This window comes from Euprymna scolopes, chromosome 14 (assembly GCF_053919585.1).
Source record: "Euprymna scolopes isolate OS-2025 chromosome 14, ASM5391958v1, whole genome shotgun sequence".
NCBI lineage: Eukaryota > Metazoa > Mollusca > Cephalopoda > Sepiida > Sepiolidae > Euprymna > Euprymna scolopes.
The window spans coordinates 114937931-114958037 of NC_136495.1; the positions used below are offsets into that span (position 1 = coordinate 114937931).

The 20107-nt window shown below is 35.5% G+C and overlaps 1 protein-coding gene across 1 annotated transcript in view; it reads right to left on the bottom strand.

Annotated features, from left to right (window-relative positions):
* LOC145293235 (dnaJ homolog subfamily C member 25 homolog) overlaps positions 1-20107 on the bottom strand; it is a 118485-nt gene that overhangs the window by 63050 nt on the left and 35328 nt on the right. Inside the window, exon 2 of the mRNA XM_080139802.1 lies at positions 2824-2852. Within this exon, the coding sequence (XP_079995928.1) occupies positions 2824-2852 (29 nt within the window). The remainder of the gene's footprint in view (positions 1-2823; positions 2853-20107) is intronic.

Consider the following 20107-nt stretch of genomic DNA (forward strand, 5'->3'; position numbering starts at 1 on the left):
AAAATGCTAATTTGGGATGCTAAAATCTACAAGAGTGAAAAAAAGTTTTATTTAGCAGGAAAACATTATATATTGGGGCTAGAGATTAAATCAGCTAGTATGAATTTCTAGAGTCATTAAGTGCATATCAGGAGAGTCTGGCGGCAAACGGGATGAACTCTGTGTACCCAGCAACTGAGGCAATAAAGATCAAGAATTAACTAAACAGAACATGAGAAGCAGGTGTGGAATTATTAGTGAGAAATTTATTATGTTTCGACAAGGTATTTTTTTTTGCAGTTTTGTATCAAGGAAGTCGAGGAGCAGACATATTCAACAATGTAGGGACGAAAGTGAATTTCCTTGAGACTTGTCCATTCCTTGACCAAATACTTAATTAGTAAAGAAAACAAGAAATTAATGTAGCTAATATTTTATAAAGAAATTTACTGTCTCTCCCTTTCTGTGAATGAATTTCTCTCCTCAATAAATCTTTTAAATCACAAGTCCTCTTGTTTCCACACGTGAAGTTTATTAGTTTTCAGTTAACAGAAGATCAAAGCCACTGGATGATCCAGCGCTACAAATAAGAAATTAATGTAGCTAATATTTTTTACGGTCTCTCCCTTTCTGTGAATGAATTTCTCTCTTCAATAAATCTTTTAAAGTAGCTGAGCAGCAGCTTGGTTTCCACCAGTTTTCGCAAATAGCAAACAGAATCTTGAACAGAAGTGTGTGCTCTATCCCAACTATCATCAATGGATCTGAGGTAATCGTCAGCATCAGACAAAGCCAAACTCTTTGCCAAGAACTTTGCAGCTAATTCTACCCTTTGCGACCAACCCCCAATATTTCCTCCTGCATCAGAAAACACGCCATGTGATATACAAATATCTGTACGTGATGTTGCCAAGCTAATCAAAAACCTTGATTCCAGTAAAGCAACCGGCCCTGACGGTATTCCAATTATAGTACTCAAAAAAATTCAACCAGAACTAGCAACCATACTTACAAAACTGTTTAAACGTTGTCTTAAGAAGAATTACTTCCCATCACCCTGGAAAATCTCACCAGTATGCCCTGTATTTAAGAATTCAGATGATCGCTCATCTCCCTCTCAGTACAGACCAATAAGTCACCTGTGCGTTATAAGTTGCTGGAATCTGTTAAATAGAGAAGTAATCAACCATCTCAGCAAAAATAACCTTCTTAGTGACACGCAATATGGTTTCCATTTTGCTAGATCTACAGCAGATGTGCTTACACTTATATCTCAGGATTAACGAATCTCTCGATGGAGGCTACCTTTCTAGGGTAATTGCTCTTGACATATCAAAGGCTTTTGATAGAGTATGGCATAAAGGTTTACTTCACAAGATCTCCAGCTATGGTATATCTGGAAATGTCTTCTCAATTATTAAATCATTTCTCTCTGATAGGTTCATAAGAGTAGTGGTTGATGGGCAGAAATCAGAAGCTCTCAGTATTAATATTGGAGTCCCTCAGGAGTCCATCCTGGGCCCAACTCTTTTCCTTATCTACATTAATGATCTTCCAAATCACATCCTTACATCATTCGAAGACATTTATGCTGATGACACTACTATCTATGGTAGCACATCTAAGCCCGTAAACGACCAAGTTCTATCCAATTCTCTCTCCTCTGATCTTGAGCACGTAGTACAATGGGGTAAGGAGTGGCTGGTTACTTTTAATGCATCTAAAACCAAGCTTTTATCTTTACATCATCAATGCTCTGATCTCCATCTAGCATCAATTGAAATGAATGACTCGTCTTGGGGAGGCCTCATGTTTTGACAAGCTTCTGGGCTTGACCTTTACTCCTGATCTGAAATGGAACATGTACATTAAATCTGTTGCTAAGGCTGCTGGAAAAATGGTGGGATCCTTCTATTGATCCAGTAGATATTTCACTGCTGATGCAATTCTCTATCTATATAAGAGCCAGGTACGTCCAAGGATGGAGTACTGTTGCCACATCTGCTAGAAAGGACTTATCCTGCCTTGATACAGCTCAAAATAGACTTTGAAGCCTCATAGGGGATGTCCTTTTCTCTTCCCTGCAACCTCTTTCTCACAGAAGAGATGTTGCGAGTTTGTTTCTGCTTCATAGTTATTTTCATGGCAAGTGCTTGACTGAGGTTCAATCTATGGCCCCCCCCCTCGTCAAACTTTCACAAGAAACACCCATCTAGCAGAAAACACTATCAATAATTTCCCCGACTCTTTATTTGTGCTTAAACCTAAACATAAATTCCATGAACAAAGCTTCTTTGTTAGAACTGCATGCCTGTGGAATTGTCTTCCGTTTTCCTGCTTTCCAGCTGACTACAGTATGGTTGTCTTCAAGTCTAACGTAAACAAGTTTTTGATGAGCCATTCTATATAAGTTAACAAATTTACTGAATTTCCATTACTAACGATTACTTTATTGTCCAACTGTCTACAATATGCTCTTTAACCCTTATCCTCGAGTGGCCTCTTGGCCTTGATAAGTGGGAAGCGATGATCAAAGGACGAAGACCTGATACATGTATTGGCAAAGACTTATTTAATTGAATTGTTGCTTGATCACTCGGCGGCAATAACACAAGTGCCCGCATGTGTACGAAAAGACTGCTCCTATAAGTGTCCCATCATGTAATGCCGTTTAAAGTTTGTTGAATAATGTTTTGTTAATTGAAACATTACAAATGTGCATATACAGTTCATTTTTCTATGCAGTTCATTCTTCTATGCAGTTCATTTTTAGTTAAATAGATTTCAATGAAGCTAAAAATATAACCACAAAAAAGTAAAAATAAAATGGGGAGATAAACTTACTTTTGTGGATTCTCTTGATGTCTGCAACACTGTAAAAGAAAAGAAATTTCATGTCAGAAGCTTAAAATAAATTGGATTTTCTATTTCCTTTATTTTTACAGGCTAAAAAAAAAAAAACAAACAAAAGAAAACGTTTGTACTATTGATTGCTTGGACAATTATTCTCATCTTGGGCGTTATTGGCACAACGTTTCGGTCGTTGAAACCTACGACCTTCGTTGGGTGCAAACGGCATTTTTTTTTTTTTTTTGGTACTTGTACAATTTAATCAAGACATGAAAAAAACGAAAATATGGAGAAAAAAAGGTTATATATTGTATGTATCCGTTATGGAATGAAGTTCCCCGAAAAAAAAATTTCACTTGATTTCATCAAGTAGTTTTTTTTTTACAGCGAAAAAAACAATTTGTTATGATACTGAGCAAAAGGTTCGATTTTTAGGAAGAAAAGCTACTATTAAAGATGGGGAGGGAGTGTCTGCGCTTTAAACAGAGTTATCTCCCTGTGGCATGTTCAAAAAATTCAAAGATGGCTATCTTCAACATGCTGTCATAAAAACGTTTTTCCGCTGTAACAATAAAAAAAAACAAAAAAAAAAACTACTCGATCAAATTAAGTGAAATTTTTTTTTTCGAACATCTCCAGTCCACAACAGATACGTATAATATAACCTTTTTTCAATATTTTTATTTTTTAAGGTTTGATTAAACTGTAAAAGTACCTTTTTTTAACTCAGAAAAAGGGGGTTATCTCTGTATTTCAATAAATCAGACCTTGGGTTTAAGGTTGTATCTGTAAATTAAAAAAAAAAGTCAATTTTCAGGGGTCACTAGGGTACATTTTAAGACTTTCCTACAATTCAATTTTTAACTGAATCCTTCTGTTGTCATTATTAGTGAAAAATTTTTTTACAAACCCATGGATAGACATCTTACATGTGTTTTCGTAACAGCCAAGATGTGAATAATTGTCCGAACAATCAAAATAATATAAACATTCATACCTCATCTTAAAAATTCAGAACTGCAAAAAAAAACAATCATGCTTAAAATGGTATTTGTTTTTATAAATCAAAAGATTTGAAAAAAAGAAAAAATATTTAAGATGGGAAGAACAGCAAATCCACAATATAAAATACTCACTTTTAAGAATAATAGTTAAAAATAAAACCCGGAAAAAAAAACCCAAAGCGACATCTGATCCAATGTACGGAAGTTGTAATTATACTCATATGCTTTCTCCACAAAACTAATACCAAAAGATCTTTATGAATGCAACCTAGGCAATACGATCAGAAGTGATTTGTGTAAGGCTAAGCATACCTCTAGAATTATTACAAAAACTGAAGATGTCTTGGAATGGCACTGCCACTTTACGTTCATTTATTTAAAACTGAATAGAGCTACAATGTGACCACACTTAGAATCTGCATCATACTCAGAACACTGGTAGCTTGGAGACCGTTCAGAGACATTCAACCATCAGACACCTGCTATATTCTAAACACTTTACTTCCTTATGCTTGGAAGCACTGAAGCTCCGAGTGGCTGTCTACATAAACACCCAAAATATTATTACCCATCTCACCAACAACAAACCCGAGCACTATTTTTGATCTCCATGTGTCTAACAAACGGATGTCTCCCAAATCAGAAAACAGCTCAGCTACCGTGATTTTTGGAAACTTAATATATATATATATATATATATATATATATATATATATATATATTATTACTTAGTATTGTTGAAGCATGGAACAAACTGCATGCATCAGTCGTTGGCTGCCAAGACACTACATCTTTTAAAATTTTCATGTTTCCCGAAATTACACATAAAATCCCCGCAGTTGATAGAGACGTTGAATCTCTATGGTTCCAGATGAGCATTATCTGAAGATAGCGGTTTCAATCCTACCCAAAGCCGGCCAGAGGCTTACTTGGCCAAAACGTGGTGAGATGACAACAACTATGGATGGCAGTAATTGCTGAGAATGCAGTTAGGAGATTCGGAGTAGTTAGCCGAAAGGTCGTGAAACAACTAATAAAGATGAGAATAATAGTCCGCAATAAATGAATATAAATAATACTCATCTCGATAATGAATTCCAATCAAGACTATCTTATTGAATAGTTTAAGAAATTACTTAACACAATATGAACATTTGAGGAATTTTGGAGCATTAGGATTTTTGTCTCTATCAATCTTTCACTGAATTACTGTGCGTACATAGAAAAAGAAAAGATAACCTTCACAGGGACATATCTTCTAAAGTAGGCTAGAAACCCTCACAATTTTTTTTTGAGAACTTAAGCAGTCATAGTAGATGCTATAAAAAAAATATGATGAAAATTGAAGAGGACATATTTTCTCTAGACTGACCGTAAGCTACATAGGTAAAAAATTGATGATTTGGGGGACATGCTTTTGGGTGAGCAAAATTTTATTTTCTACCAGGTATGGGGTTAAAATAATTAAATATTCGGATTCTACAGTCCTTAAATGCCCTTCTTCCCAAATTTCAGAAATATTGAATGTATGGAAGTATTTTTTTTTTTAATTTTATTAAACACTGAAAATTTGTGAAGTTTCGCAGCATAAATTTAGAAACAAAATATGCAAATTTTACACCCCCCTAAAATCTGAACGGTAAGGTTTTGGACCAAATAATTTGGCAAATTTTCCAAACTCATGAAGGGTAATATTTGTGCCAAATTTCAAGTAATTCGGTGTTGGTGGATGCAGATTTCAACTTTTTGCTGGTGTTTTGACATGGAATGATCCTTATGGGTCTCTAAGAAAAGGGTCTGTTGTGTAATGTGTATGTGAATACGTTCTATAACGACATACATGTTGAATAGTTGGATTTTATATTTTATCTGTATATTCATGTATACGTGTAAATGCGTGCATGTATATATGTTGTATCATTTAATTGATCGTCTAGTGTGTATAGCATTTATGCAACAGTTCTAACAGGAAACGATTGACGTGGACGTATCAAAGCAGTTGTAGACAAACAGTTCTTTTTAACAGATTTAAAGAACACATACCTGAATTATTTACGAACATATAATTTCATGATCCAGCCGGCATCTTCAGAGATTACACGTTTTTACATCTTGGCTAGCTAAAATGACGCCGCTCCCTGCGTCATGGAGACCAACTCCCCTTTTTGAGACATCCGTTTTCTCTAATGTCCAGCTAACGATTGCCTAGAATCTCCCCAAATCTACATTTCATCACGTGTCTCATTACGTCAGACCAACCTAGTTATTTGTTTATGCAAACCACAAAATCATGTTTATATCTATTTTCTATTTTCACATTCCTTTTGTGATATATGTCAATCATTTTTTCCAATTTAATTGTTTATTTTTCTAATCATAATAATTGATCCAGCGACCCGCCATCACTCGAAGCAATAATGTTTTCTGACTTGGCCCTGCTTGCCACAGTTAACAGATACTATGCTATGATCACAGCCCAAAGGGTCACAACATTACAGTGACAGCAACTAACAAACACGGCCTCAGCAGACTACGTAGTTGTGAACCTTAATATGAAAAAAGTCGATGGCATCACAAAAAAAAAAAAAAAAAAAAAAAAAGTAACCTATATTTGCAGAAGGTGCCAGACTTTGTGGTTTTTGCATTTTTTTTTCGTTTTATTTATTTACTAGCGAGGGGTACCCGGCGTTGCCCGGGTGTTTGTAGGGGTGTGTGGTGTTAAATAAAAAAGAAACCGGGGGGGGGGGGATCTAAGCCGAACCCCTGAGGCGAAGTTTTAAAATAAAATCGGCCAGCCAGAAGTGAAAGATGTTTGAAAGTCATCAAGCGTTACGACGATGACGATATAAGCATTGTTATAAGCGAAGTAAGAAAAGAAAACAACGTTTTAATTAAGGGGGGGGGGGTAAAACACACAAAAAAAAAACGTAATGCAAACGAACGATTAAAACAGAAAAACGAACGAACGTTACATGAAAAATGGCTTAAATTATACAGGGTTCAATATTTAAATTTAAAAAATCAAAAAAAAAAAAAAGAAAGACATCTCACACTACGATTCGAACCCAAAACGTTTAGATAATGAACCAAGGCCTTAACTACCTGCGCTAAAGCGGCGTATATAAAGTTTGTTCGGTTTATCAACTATTTAAAGTAAATCAGGTCATCACGTCATCTGACGCATGCGTTGTAAAAAGTTAACGTTTTTCTCGTTTTCTGTCTAGACATCTCTCTCTCTCACTTCGTCTGCCTTACTCTAAAGACTGAAAAATGGCGTCTGGCTGTTTTTATTAAAAAAAAAAAAAACTTTGATCGTTAATGTTTTTTGTAAGCATATTTTTTTTTTTTTACTTCACATGTTTGGCTTTATTTTTTGTTTAACTATCGTATCTAACTATTTTGAATGTGGTAATAACTTTGGTAACTTTACCATAGCGTAGAAGTTCATAGTTTAGCTTTAATTATTTTTTACCGATAACAACATTGTTAAATTGTAAATTCAGACCGCCATTAGAGGTTGCTGACGTCAAGATCACGTGAAATGACTCAGCGGGTTTTAAATACAAGTTGACCCAAAATAAACGGTCGCGTGTATACTTTATGTAGAAGAGTTGGCGGCCATATTGTTTGGGGCAGTTATAAATCGATTTAAAAATATGTAATGTTTAACATTAAAATGTCACTTTTTTGGGGCCCCCCCCTGCAGAAAATCGATCAGTTGACGCACTTCTGATGGTCACTTTGGGCCAATTTTTCGATATTTGTCGTCCGGAAGGTGGGGCTTTCATATGAGACCAAGTTTGTGAATTTTTGTTGTCTATCGAAAGTTTTTAGCAGACACACAAACATACATACACACATACATTTTCGCTTTTATATATATAGATTATTTTACTTCTGAGCCCATGCGCACCTCCACCCCACTTCCTCAGCAGCTGTCAATGTAATAAATGACAGCATGGCCAGAAGAGAAGACGAAGGAGCAAACCAAAACATTGGGGTCAGCGATCTTTACTGAGGAGGCGAGCACGAGCACATGGTTTTATCATGGTAGGTGTGTTTGACATATTTTCATTCTATGGACGCTTGACGTGAACAGAGACCCCACAAAATTATTATACCATCTTATGACGGAACAGATACTGAACTTTGATACAAAGAATGTGCATTTTTAGTTTGAGTTTCACGTTCAACACAACAGTGACATCAGATAAAATTTTCATATATTTTAACATTGCTTCTTTGGCAATTGGGCAATCCCATTTGTTTTTTTTATTTTGGTACTTGTACAGTTTAATCAAGACATTAAAAAATGAAAATATAAAAAAAAAGTTTATATTGTATGTATCCATTATGGAATGAAGTTCTTTGAAAAAAAAATTTCACTTAATTTCATCAAGTAGTTTTTTTTTGTTTTTTTTTTAATTTTTTTTTTTTACAGCAAAAAAAGCAATTTGTTATGATACCAAGCAAAAAGGTTCGATTTTTAGGAAGAAAAGCTAGTATTAAAGATGGGGAAGAAGTGTCGGCGCTTTAAATTGAGTTATCTCTCCGTGGCGTGTTCTAAAAATCGAAAAAATTAAATTAAAAAAATTCAAAAGATGTCTACCTTCAACGTGCTGTCATAAAAACGCGTTTTTCCACTGTAAAAAAAAAAAATAAAAAATAAAAAAAAAATTAAAAACTACTCGATCAAATTAAGTGAAATTTTTTTTTCGGAGATCTTCAGTTCAAAACAGATATGTACAATATAACCTTTTTCCGATATTTCCATTTTTTTAATGTCTTGATTAAACTGTACAAGTACCTTTTTTTTATATAGGGTGGAAGTTGATAACGTACATACAAACATGAACTCGGCATAGCATGCTATTATATGAACTAATCATGCGCCATGCGCATGCGTTAAAGATTTCGATTTTAATTGGAAGCATTGTGGCTGCACGGACATTTCTTGGAAGCTGACATAAATGTTTAGCTTTTCTTAAACAAAAACCGACATCAGAAGAAAAATAAAAATACTCCTTTTTTAACCCCAACCCCACCCCCTTGGATAAGGGATGGGAGAATATGAGGAGGGGTGATGACAAAAGGTAAAATCTCACCCCAACAGCCCAACACCATGCATACGCACGTGCATGTCTTAGAATTATCTGGCTTGACCCTTGAGGATATGAAATCCGCCTTCTGCTCGGAGGGAGGGGGTGGGGAAGACTCATGCGTGTCGAGGAGGAACGGGAAGAGAGAGCAGAGGGCGTGGCAGTAAAAGGTGAAAGCTGAGAAAATAGAGATTAAAAGAAAATAGGAAATAATGAGCAGCTGCTGCTGATAAATCAATTTGATGAAAATAGGGAGGGGGGATGGTCATGACTGTAAACATAGAGGAAAACAAAAAGGACAGAAAAAGACAATAAAAGAGAAAAAGGATAGGGAGAAGGTGATAGGCTGAGAGGAAAAGAAAAAACAGATAGAGAAGGAGAAAGAAAAAAGAAAGAAAAAAACCCAGAAGTCAATGGGATAAAAACGCAATTGCATACACATCTATTTATATAAATTTACGTATGGCTACACGTTTATATTTTTGCATGCATGTACAGGATTCACCCCTAACCAGTTAAATGTTCATTGCGCGTTTTGAAACACAGCTGCGAGGTGTGTGATTGGGTATTACGTTTATGTATATTTAGTTTTAATTTAGCTTTATGCAAATAGATGGGATAGAAGCACTTCATGGAAATTCAGATGCCTCAGATTTTCATGAAATTTTTCAACTATATCTTTTAGACGTCAGTTATGAAACAGTCATTTTGGTTTTCACTTCGTTTGGGAGAATTTTAAGTTTTTGAGGTATAAAAGTGGTGCAAACATGTTCTATTCAAAGAATTCATTTTACCCGTCCTGGGACGGGTATTTTAAGATGTGTGCATATATTTATATTATATATACGTATATTATCCTATCAGTTTGTTCAAGCAGGGGATGAGTCATCCTACCGGATGCTAAACATTCACCTGCTGATTCAGACATTCCAACAGAGAGATCTTTTAAAGACCGTCTCCCGTTTAAGTGCAAGTGTTTTCAATTTTCTTATTTTGTTCTAGCTAGGGATGAGGCATCCTACTGGAGGTCAAACATTCACCTGTTATCTCATATTCCAACTGAGAGATCTTTTTAAGAATCTGACCGTCCCGTTAAGTGCAATTGTTTGAAATTCTCTTGCACTTGTGATGCGGTTCCACAGTGCTCTCTGGTTAAAACAGACGCAAAGAACTTGTAGAAAAATAAAATGTCTTTATTTCTTTTTCACAATGCTAAATTCAATCGTTGCGTGTAATCGGTGAGAGCTGGTGTGACGTAGGACAGAGGGGAGGAGGAGGGGGTGACGGTGCCGGTGGATAAGCGAGTGGTTCACAAGTCAGGCGCGTGTATCTGCCGTCTCCGTTCTTCTGCTCTGATTGTCGACAAGCTAACTGTCTTGTTTATATCAGAGTTGAGTTTTTTTTTCCAGTGCACCTGCATGCCAATGATTTTAACCTGTGACCCCATCAACAGCCGGTGTTGCCGTTGACAGTTCACACTTGCGTTTTCCGCACAATGCACTCTGCGACAACCCTCCCCCACAAATTAAAAAAAAAAAAAAAAAAAAAAAATCTATATATACATATCCTCTCGCCACCGTTTCTGTCTCTCTCTATTTGTTTTTCTATTAGATAACATTTGGTTCACCAGGTATATTTGCCAGGTCATTTTTTAAAATTCTTTTTCACGAGTCCAGTTGCTTCTATAATAACTAGAATGATACAGATGTTCCTAATATTTCCCAGTTTCTTCTTTTCATGTTGTATATAATACCTTGATATTTCGTTATCTTTTCCCCCACACAGCTCTGTTTAACCCCCAGCATGCGTGCGTATTTGTGAGTTCATATATTAAAAAAAGAAAAATTTTTTTTTCAAGTATATATTCCTTATGATATCGTCCAAATGATTTCAAATAAACACTATGCATCCCTCGGATTTCTTTCTTTCCTTTTTTCTTTAGGTTTGTGAAAACAAATCGATTCAGAGTTATATAATGATAATGTATATATACAAAAAAAGGCAAAATGTGTGTTAGTGTGTGTGTGCATTTTTTGTGTATGCCCGGCAAAGGCTTTTTCGGGGGGGGGGGGCTGATTCTTAGAACTTTTTATATACTCCCTAGATTGTAATACCTCTGATTTACGAAACGAAGTCGTGTGTATTTTTAATTTGGGCGACTTTTACACACTATTTTCGCGATTTTTTAAAAAAATCTCCGCATGTTTGTTAGGCTTTTCCGTATATAAGCAAAACTGAATCCATAGAAAAGGCAGCACCCTAGAACTTGTGCCAAGGACATCCAGAAAGCAACGAGGTTTGATCAATGCAGCCAAACCCATCATATAAAACAACTGCTATTCATTTGGTCACTCTCTTTTTATGGAAAAATCTTGGGAAAACTGGCTTGCAGCCAACGTTAAGTTGCGTGATGTTCGACCACACTTGTCACTTAACTTTTTAATCATTAAATTAAAATGCTTTTCAGTTTCTGTCCCATCGTGGCCGAGCGGTAAGGAGTCAGTTTTTTTCCCTTTCTTTTCCATCTTTGCGTCAAGGTTTCAGGTTCGAGCCTACCTCCTTAACAAAATTTTTTTCTTCTTTTACACCAACAAACAAGTTATTTTTTGCTTCTTGGCCTTCGGGACAAGATCAAAGTGTAGTATATGTTCTTCAGATGCTATTCTATTTCTTGTTCTCTTTTGGTGGAGGAGAAATCCTTCACGACTGAGACAATTTTTATTTTTGTACCTTTTCTCCACGTTAAAAAACGACCCTGGTGTCTAACTCTATCCCGTGGGGAGGCATAGTAAATAGGTACACCAACAAACATCCGGGCAACACTCCCGCTAGTCTATAATATAAATCTCACAGTCTGTTTAAATGTACGTCTGTCTGTCTCGCAAAAACTTTCGACAGAGATGACGAATTTTCACGAGATCGGTATCATTTTGAAGCTCGAACCTCAGACGACAAATATCGAAAAATTGACCAAAAACATTAATTCTTTCACCCGCAACAGGGCACTTTTTTACGAGGAGGAATCACTTTTTTCACCAATCTTTTCAAAAGTCATCCCCCTTCTTTTCAATTATCTAGCCTTAATTTAAACCTACATCACTTCCGGTTTGGCGATGGGTGCAACAGTTAACATGTCATGTTTTTTTCACTTCCTTTTCCGCCTTTGCATCACGGGTTCGAACCTGCTTGCTTGCTTGCCTACTACAACTTTTTTTTTTTTTTTTTTTTTACTCAACACACACCTACAAACATCCCGGCAACGCCGGGCACACAGGCCAGTTTAATTTAAATTATAAAATACTAGCAGGACCTGTGGAAATTCTATGGAATGAGAAATGTATTTAATCAACAAATATTTTGATAAAGCTGATATTTTTTTGGATATTGCTCATTGTATTTTATATATATATATACATATTATTCCCAAAATCAGATAAATCAATAAGTACTAATAAATACTCAGAAAGTAATATTGTACTACACAGTTCAATGCAAATATTCAAAATCAGATTGTAAGAGAATCTTTAATTCCATTCTTCAATCCAGCAGACATTGTTCTTTTCTCCTCTACCTGTTTTACCTAACGTTTTGCCAACTTTCTACAGTGAAAAACTGCTGTATGTCAAAATTACAAGTTCCTTTCTTACACCATTACAAGAATGATCATGTTATTATGTTTTAAAATGAGGCTACACCAACAGGAGGACACTCATTTTTGTCCAGGGTTCCAGATTGGCCAATATTTCAAAAATTTTGTATTTATTTATTTTTATTTTTTTTAAGAGTAATTTGGCCTTCAAAAATTGCACTTGCTATGTTTCAAAGCGTAATGTACAGACTAAATAAGGAAGGAACAAGCAAAATATTATATAGATAGGAAATTAATCTAATTATCTACAATCTATCACAGCAAATGGTACCTTGGTGCCTTGCCCCAGCACTTGACTAGTTCGGGGTAATAAGCCCAGCCCCAAATCCTTGCAAGCTTGTGAAAAGCAGTCCAACAAATTGATTTTGAGCTTATATTGAAGTATGTAAAGAAAAAATGAAGGAAGAAAAACTATATATATATATAGATTCATTCATTTAATATACCCTTATTAAATAGATGAATAAATTTATATGTATTACTATATAGTTTTTATACTTTCATTTTCTCTTTTTAGTGACATATATATATATATATATATATATATCTCATGCACATACATTGAATATAATGTCTGAATATTTGGGGAGGTGTCGGCGAGTTTCACTCTTTTGAACTATTTTTATCTTAGCTGAACAGTTTCATCCATAATTCCTGCAGTTCCTGTTGGGTATGCATTACAACTGCGTTGTTAGCAAACAATATTTCTGATGAGATGTATACACCCTTGTTCTGGCTCTGAGATAGTTAAGGTTGAAAAGCCTGCAGTCTGATCTGGTATGCAGGAGCATGGTAACAAAGAGGAAAAACACCCTTGGTCGACTCCGTTGATGATGTTGAAGGAGTTCCCTGCAGAACTGGATTAGTGTGGAAGGATTATTATGCAGTGCAGTTGAATGTAACAAATAGTTACAGTATTCTTTTATCGTTTTGACAAATATTTAGCATCTAGGTTTGAATGTCTTTCTCTCTAGAAGGGCCAGAATTGATTTTAAACAAGTTGCAACCTATTTGTAAATTGCAAGTGAAAAAGCAAATTGTGTTTTTATTTTCTTTACAGTTGCATTTAAAAATATAAATTTCTATTGAAATTACCAAAATTTTGAGTTTTTATGAATTAAATGAGATTTTGTTTCATGTTTGTGACAAAGTTATAAAACATTTATGTTTCAGGTAGCAAATTGGTAAAGCCACTAGAGTGTGTATACATATACATACATTATTTATATATATATATATATATATATATATATTGGCAGCAAGTCATTATTCAAGCGGGTTCTGGATATGACCTTAAACTATATCCAGTGTTGAGGCCCCAGCTTGCGGGCTTTGGTGAGCGTGGAACCACCCTTTAATTACCATTGCTCCAGGTTCACTCCGACCCGAAGTGGTAGTACCTGCTAGGGTCCCAACTATGGGTTAAATAGAAACCAACTTAAAAACAACAAATATATTCTATTAAAAAAATTGGTAAAGCCACGAGAGTGTGTGTGTGTGTATATATATATATATATATACTACATATATATGTTCTGTCTACCGGTCCATGATCCCCTCCACATTGTTTAAAACAGCAGTACCATCTTTGGATTTTACAGGTACCAATGTTGGAGGCTGTGGTCCAAAAGCTTGTCTAATCATTTTGAAGAGCAGCGTGTAAAGCTTGCTGTCTTAAAACGTGTTTTAAGAAAGCAGGACGAAAATATAATGTCAGAGAAATTGCAACAGGAACTGAAGTGCACTGTATGTGGCAGATACTTTTTGTCAAAAGCTGGTTTTGTAAATCATCTGAAATCACACTAAGACAGGAACGACAGTCTTATGAGGAGGCTTCTACAGCACATTTGGCAATGCTGTCATATGTGTGGTCTAATCTGCAAATCTAAAAATGGCCCGACACAGCATTTGAGAATTCACAATATTATCATGCGATCACCTTTACAAGAAGGAAAGATTTTATGCCACATTTGTGAACTTTCATATAGGATTATAGCTAGAGTAAAGAGTCATCTACATGCACACGGACACGATAAGACTTAAGGAAGAGATGGCAAACTTCTGTAAAGAAGTAGCAATCATCATATATATAATAAAAACACACACCCTGGTCATTCCAAAATTAAAACCTTTTTTTTTTCTTTTAACTGAAAAAGTTGAAAAGCTATGAAAATAGGAGTGTTACCATTAAAATGAGAGACCTTTTGTGCTCCAGAATTTATTTTTCTACATAGTAACCACCATTCTCAGCGGACTTTTGCGAGGAATTCAGTGATGCATCTCTACTTATGATACACGTCCATGACAGAGGTTGCTTTCTTAGAATCTCACACTGTCAATATCTGCGACGGAGAGATGAAACTTGTGTCATGAATGCATAAGTTCAGTCATCATAACAACGCAATTTGCAATCCTCTCTGACCCATTCGAGCAGAATAAAAAAAAATAGGAGGCATTACTTTTGGAACATCCTCTGTATGTGGGGAAGATAAAGATAGAAATGGAGGGAGGGGGAGAGAGCGGGAGAAGAAATAACAGCATAAATTGCGATTACAAATAAAGTTAATAAAAACCTATTCAAACTTAATCCCGTTTGTGATAGTTCAATTATCAAGGCTTGAAAAGCTTGCTATTTGGATGCCTTTTCAAGACACGCACACACAGGTCTCTAAAAGCAATTATGTCCCACTTAATCTTCAAACCGTGTAATTCATTCTTTCAATGTGGTCATCACACGAGTATCAACCTTATTAATTTATTTTTTTATAATTTTGAAGATATTCCATTTGTGATGCATTAAATAAAGATAAAAAGAAAACTGTTTTAAAACAAGATTAGATTTTTAAAAACAGATTTTCCATTTAACTTTATAACCGGGTACAATACCCCCTCCCCTCCAACTGGAAGTAGAATAAAATTCATATCAAACCCAATTTACTTCCGTTGTTAACCCTACTTAAAAACTCTACTCCCACTTGCCAGCAAACACCAGGCATTCCATCCATAGAGCAGGTCTGGAGGGTTTCTAGTATTTATTTGCCTCCCCATAGTACGTGGGTGGGAGTGAGGGTTTAAAGTTAGACCAGGGGTGATTTTTAATATAGAGAAATATTCAGCACCACACGCACTGAATACAACAAAAATAAAAGTTGCAGGATTAATTTTACTTGAGGCACCTCAGAATAAACAACGACCATTTTGCCTTGACATTTTTTTTTTTTTTTTTGCTTCCGGTTGAATTATAAATATAGCTAGCAGTTCAGCCCAGCTTTGCTCGGGCCCTATGTACTGTTCATAACTTTATGTGCATATGTATATACATATGAAAATATATATTTATTTTAAAAAGTTTGACTCATGTCCAGGTAACTTACATCTAAAATTTCAACTGTTTAGACTCAAAATTGGCAGAGGAGTTAGGTAGAGTCTGCAAAGGTCAACCTGTAACTTTGACCGCTTGGCAGCCAAATCTTCGCCCAAAAACTGATTCAAAAGCTTGCTGCATGTCTGAATACCCTTTATGTAAATTTTCAAATGTTTAGACCCCAAATTGGCTGAATAGTTTGCGAGAGACCGCAAAGGTCAACTCTAGCAACTTTGACCCCTGGGCAGCCAAATTTTCGGTCAAAAACGATTAAAAGCTTGCCATATGTCTGAATACACTTTATGTAAAATTTCAAATGTTTAGGCCAAAAATTGGCTAAGTAATTTGGTAGAGACCGCAGAGGTCAATTTTTTTTTTTTTTTTAACTTTGACCCAAATTTTGACCCCTTAACATTTGTTTTGTGCTCAGATCAAATTAAAAAGTTTGATCCATGTTCAAGTAACATACATCTAAAATTTCAAGTGTTTAGACCCAAAATTGATGGAGGAGTTTGGTAGAGTTCTCAAAGGTCAAATCGTTGAACTTTGACAGCCAAATTTCTGGCTGAAAACCGATAAAAGATTTTCCCAAATCTCAATACCCCTTATGTCAAATCTCGAGTCTGTAGACTGAAAACTGACAGAGTAGTTTGGTAGGGAAATGTACACGCGCGCACACACAATTTCACTTTTATAGATGTATAGATAATGCATACACTTACAATGTTGCCATCGCAGTATTTTTTATTAAAAAAGTTTATTTACAAAAAGTTTCACTATTACTACCAATAATAATAAACAGTTTTATTTACAAAGTTTGTTATACACATATTTCCAAGTTTTTTTTTTTTGTAAACCTGGATATTTACAACAAATAAAAAGTTTTATTTGCAAACTTTTTATTAAACAAAATGCATCAACAGATATAAAATAAGGAATAAAAAAAAATTAATATTGAAGCAAAATGTGTCCTTTTGGTTGTTGTTCATTTTGTGTTGGCTTGATCCAAATTACCCTAGTCAAGAAAAATCTTTTCTAATAAAGGATCGAGCAGATACTAGACTTTGATCTTAGTTCGTAGTAAGGTTAGGAGGGTCTTACTAATATGTCATGGATGTCATTGCATATTTTCTTTAAAGTTTTTTTTTTTTTTATTCCATACATTAGTTTGGAAGTCAATTTTTAAAAGATGTCTAATGCATAACAACATGTAAAACTGACATTCGACCAAATATGATGTCAATAATGTATGAAACCCTTCAGCTAGGATAAAAATAGTTTAAAGAATTAAACTCGCCCATACCTCCCCAAATATTCAGACATTATATTCAATGTTTGTGTGTGAGATATATATATATATATATATATATATATATATATGTGTGTCACTAAATAGGGAAAATGGAGGCATAAAAACTATATAGTAATACATATAAATTTACTCAATAAGGGTAATATATATATATATATATATGCCTTCATTTTCTCTCTTTACAGACTTCAATAGAAGCTCCAAAACAACTTGTTGAGCTTAGTATTATCCCGATAATTCTCCCCTTAAAGAATTGATTTTATTCTCTTCGTTTAAACGTAATAGATGTATGGAAACTAAAGCCGCTTTCAGGACTGCCAGCAACCATTGTAAGAAAGTAATAAAGAACGCAAGAGAGTTGTATGCTCAGTCCGTCAAGTCCAAAGTAGCTGAGCAGCGGCTTGGTTCCCACCAGTTTTGGCAAATTGCAAACAGAATCTTGAACAGAAGTGTGTGCTCCATCTCAACTATTATCAATGGACCTGAGGTTATCTCGTCAGCATCAGACAAAGCCAAACTCTTTGCCAAGAACTTTGCAGCTAATTCTACCCTTTGCGACCAAAGCTGCCAACCCCCAATATTTCCTCCTGTATCAGAAAATACACTATGTGATATACAATTATCTGTATGTGATGTTGCCAAGCTAATCAAAAACCTTGATTCCAGTAAAGCAACCGGCCCTGACGATATTCCAATTATAGTACTCAAAAAACTTCAACCAGAATTAGCGACCATACTTACAAAACTATTTAAACATTGTCTTAAGGAGAATTGCTTCTCATCACCCTGGAAAATCTCATCAGTATGCCCTGTATTTAAGAATTCAGGTGATCGTTCATCCCCCTCTCAATACAGGCCAATAAGTCTCCTGTGCGTCATGAGTAAGTTGCTGGAATCTGTGTTAAATAGAGAAGTAATCAAACATCTCAACAAAAATAACCTTCTTAGTGACACACAATATGGTTTCCATTCTGCTAGATCTACAGCAGATGTGCTTACAGTTATATCTCATAGGATTAGCGAATCTTTCGACAGAGGCAACCTTTCTAGGGCAATTGCTCTTGACATATCAAAGGCCTTTGATAGGGTATGGCATAAAGGTTTACTTCACAAGATCTCCAGCTATGGTATTGCTGGAAATGTCTTCTCAATTATTAAATCATTTCTCTCTGATAGGTTCATAAGAGTAGTAGTTGATGGATAAAATCAGAAGCTCACAGTATAAATGCTGGAGTCCCTCAGGGGTCGATCCTGGGCCCAACTCTTTTCCTGATCTACATTAATGATCTTCCAAATCACATCCTTACATCATTCGTAGAAATTTTTGCTGATGACACTACCATCTATGGTAGCACATCTAAGACAGTAAACGACCAAGTTCTCTCCGATTCTCTCTCCTCTGATCTTGATCATGTTGTACCATGGGGAAAGGAGTGGCTGGTTACTTTTAATGCATCTAAAACCAAGCTTCTATCTTTACATCATCAACGTTCTGATCCCCATCTGGCATCAATTGAAATGAATGGCTCTCGTCTTGGGGAGGCCTCAAGTTTTGACAGGCTTCTGGGCTTGACCTTTACTCCTGATCTTAAATGGAATACGTACATCAAATCTGTTGCCAAGGCCGCTGGAAAAATGGTGGGATCCTTCTATCGATCCAGTAGATATCTCACTGCTGATGCAATTCTCTATCTATATAAGAGCCAGATACGTCCAAGGATGGAATACTGTTGCCACATATGGGCAGGAGCTGCCAGAAAAAGACTTGTCCTGCCTTGATAGAGTTCAAAATAGACTTCGTGGCCTGGTGGGAGATGTCCTTTTCTCTTCGCTGCAACCTCTATCTCACAGAAGAGATGTTGCGAGTTTGTTTCTGCTTTATCGTTATTTTCAGGGAAAGTGTTCGACTGAGGTTCAATCTATGGCCCCCCCCTTGCAAACTTTCACAAGAAACACTAGACTAGCTGAAAACATTATCAATAATTTTCCCCACTCTTTATCTGTACCTAAACCTAAACATAGATTCCATGATCAAAGTTTCTTCCTTAGAACTGCACGCCTGTGGAATTGTCTTCCGTTTTCCTGCTTTCCAGCTTTCTATAATATGGTTGTCTTCAAGTCCAACGTGAACAAGTTTCTGATGAGCCGTTCCACTTAGGTTAACAAATTTACCGAACTTCCATTACTATCGATTACTATATTGTCCTTTTGACTACTCTACACTCTTTAACCCTTATCCTTGAGTGGCCTATCGGCCTTGATAAGTGGTGACGTCTATGTAAAAAAAAAAAAAAAAAACTCCCCCAATTTATACACACATGTACCTATATGACCTTTTAGCCTGTTAAAAGCAGGTAAAAATGATAGCCTGTTGACTTAAAATGAGAGCTTTATACCAAATTGATGGTTGAATATGGTTAAATTTGTCCTGATTTTTGCATTAAATACTAATTCCTAACTGTATGAATACCATAATACTTAGTTCACTATAACTTATCATAAAGTCCATTCAAAATTTCAGCCAGATCGGCCCAGTAGTTTCTGGAAAAAAGTAGAACAGACACAGAGGAATATATAATAAATACTGCATCTTTTATTAGTTTTATAACCTTTACTGCAGTTGTTATTGCAAAATCACGGTTATTAGTAATTCACAGTTGCCGATTCAATATGGTTGATTAATTAAAAAAACAACATGGCTTCTAAAGTGAAACTTTCATCTCAGAACAATGGAGTCTCTGTCTGAAAACCTTACAAATCTTGATTTGTAAAATCGGTAAAACCTGAAAGTGCTTTTCTCACCCAAAAGCCATGTGGTTTCTTAAAGGAAGTTAGATAAGAACCCAGACA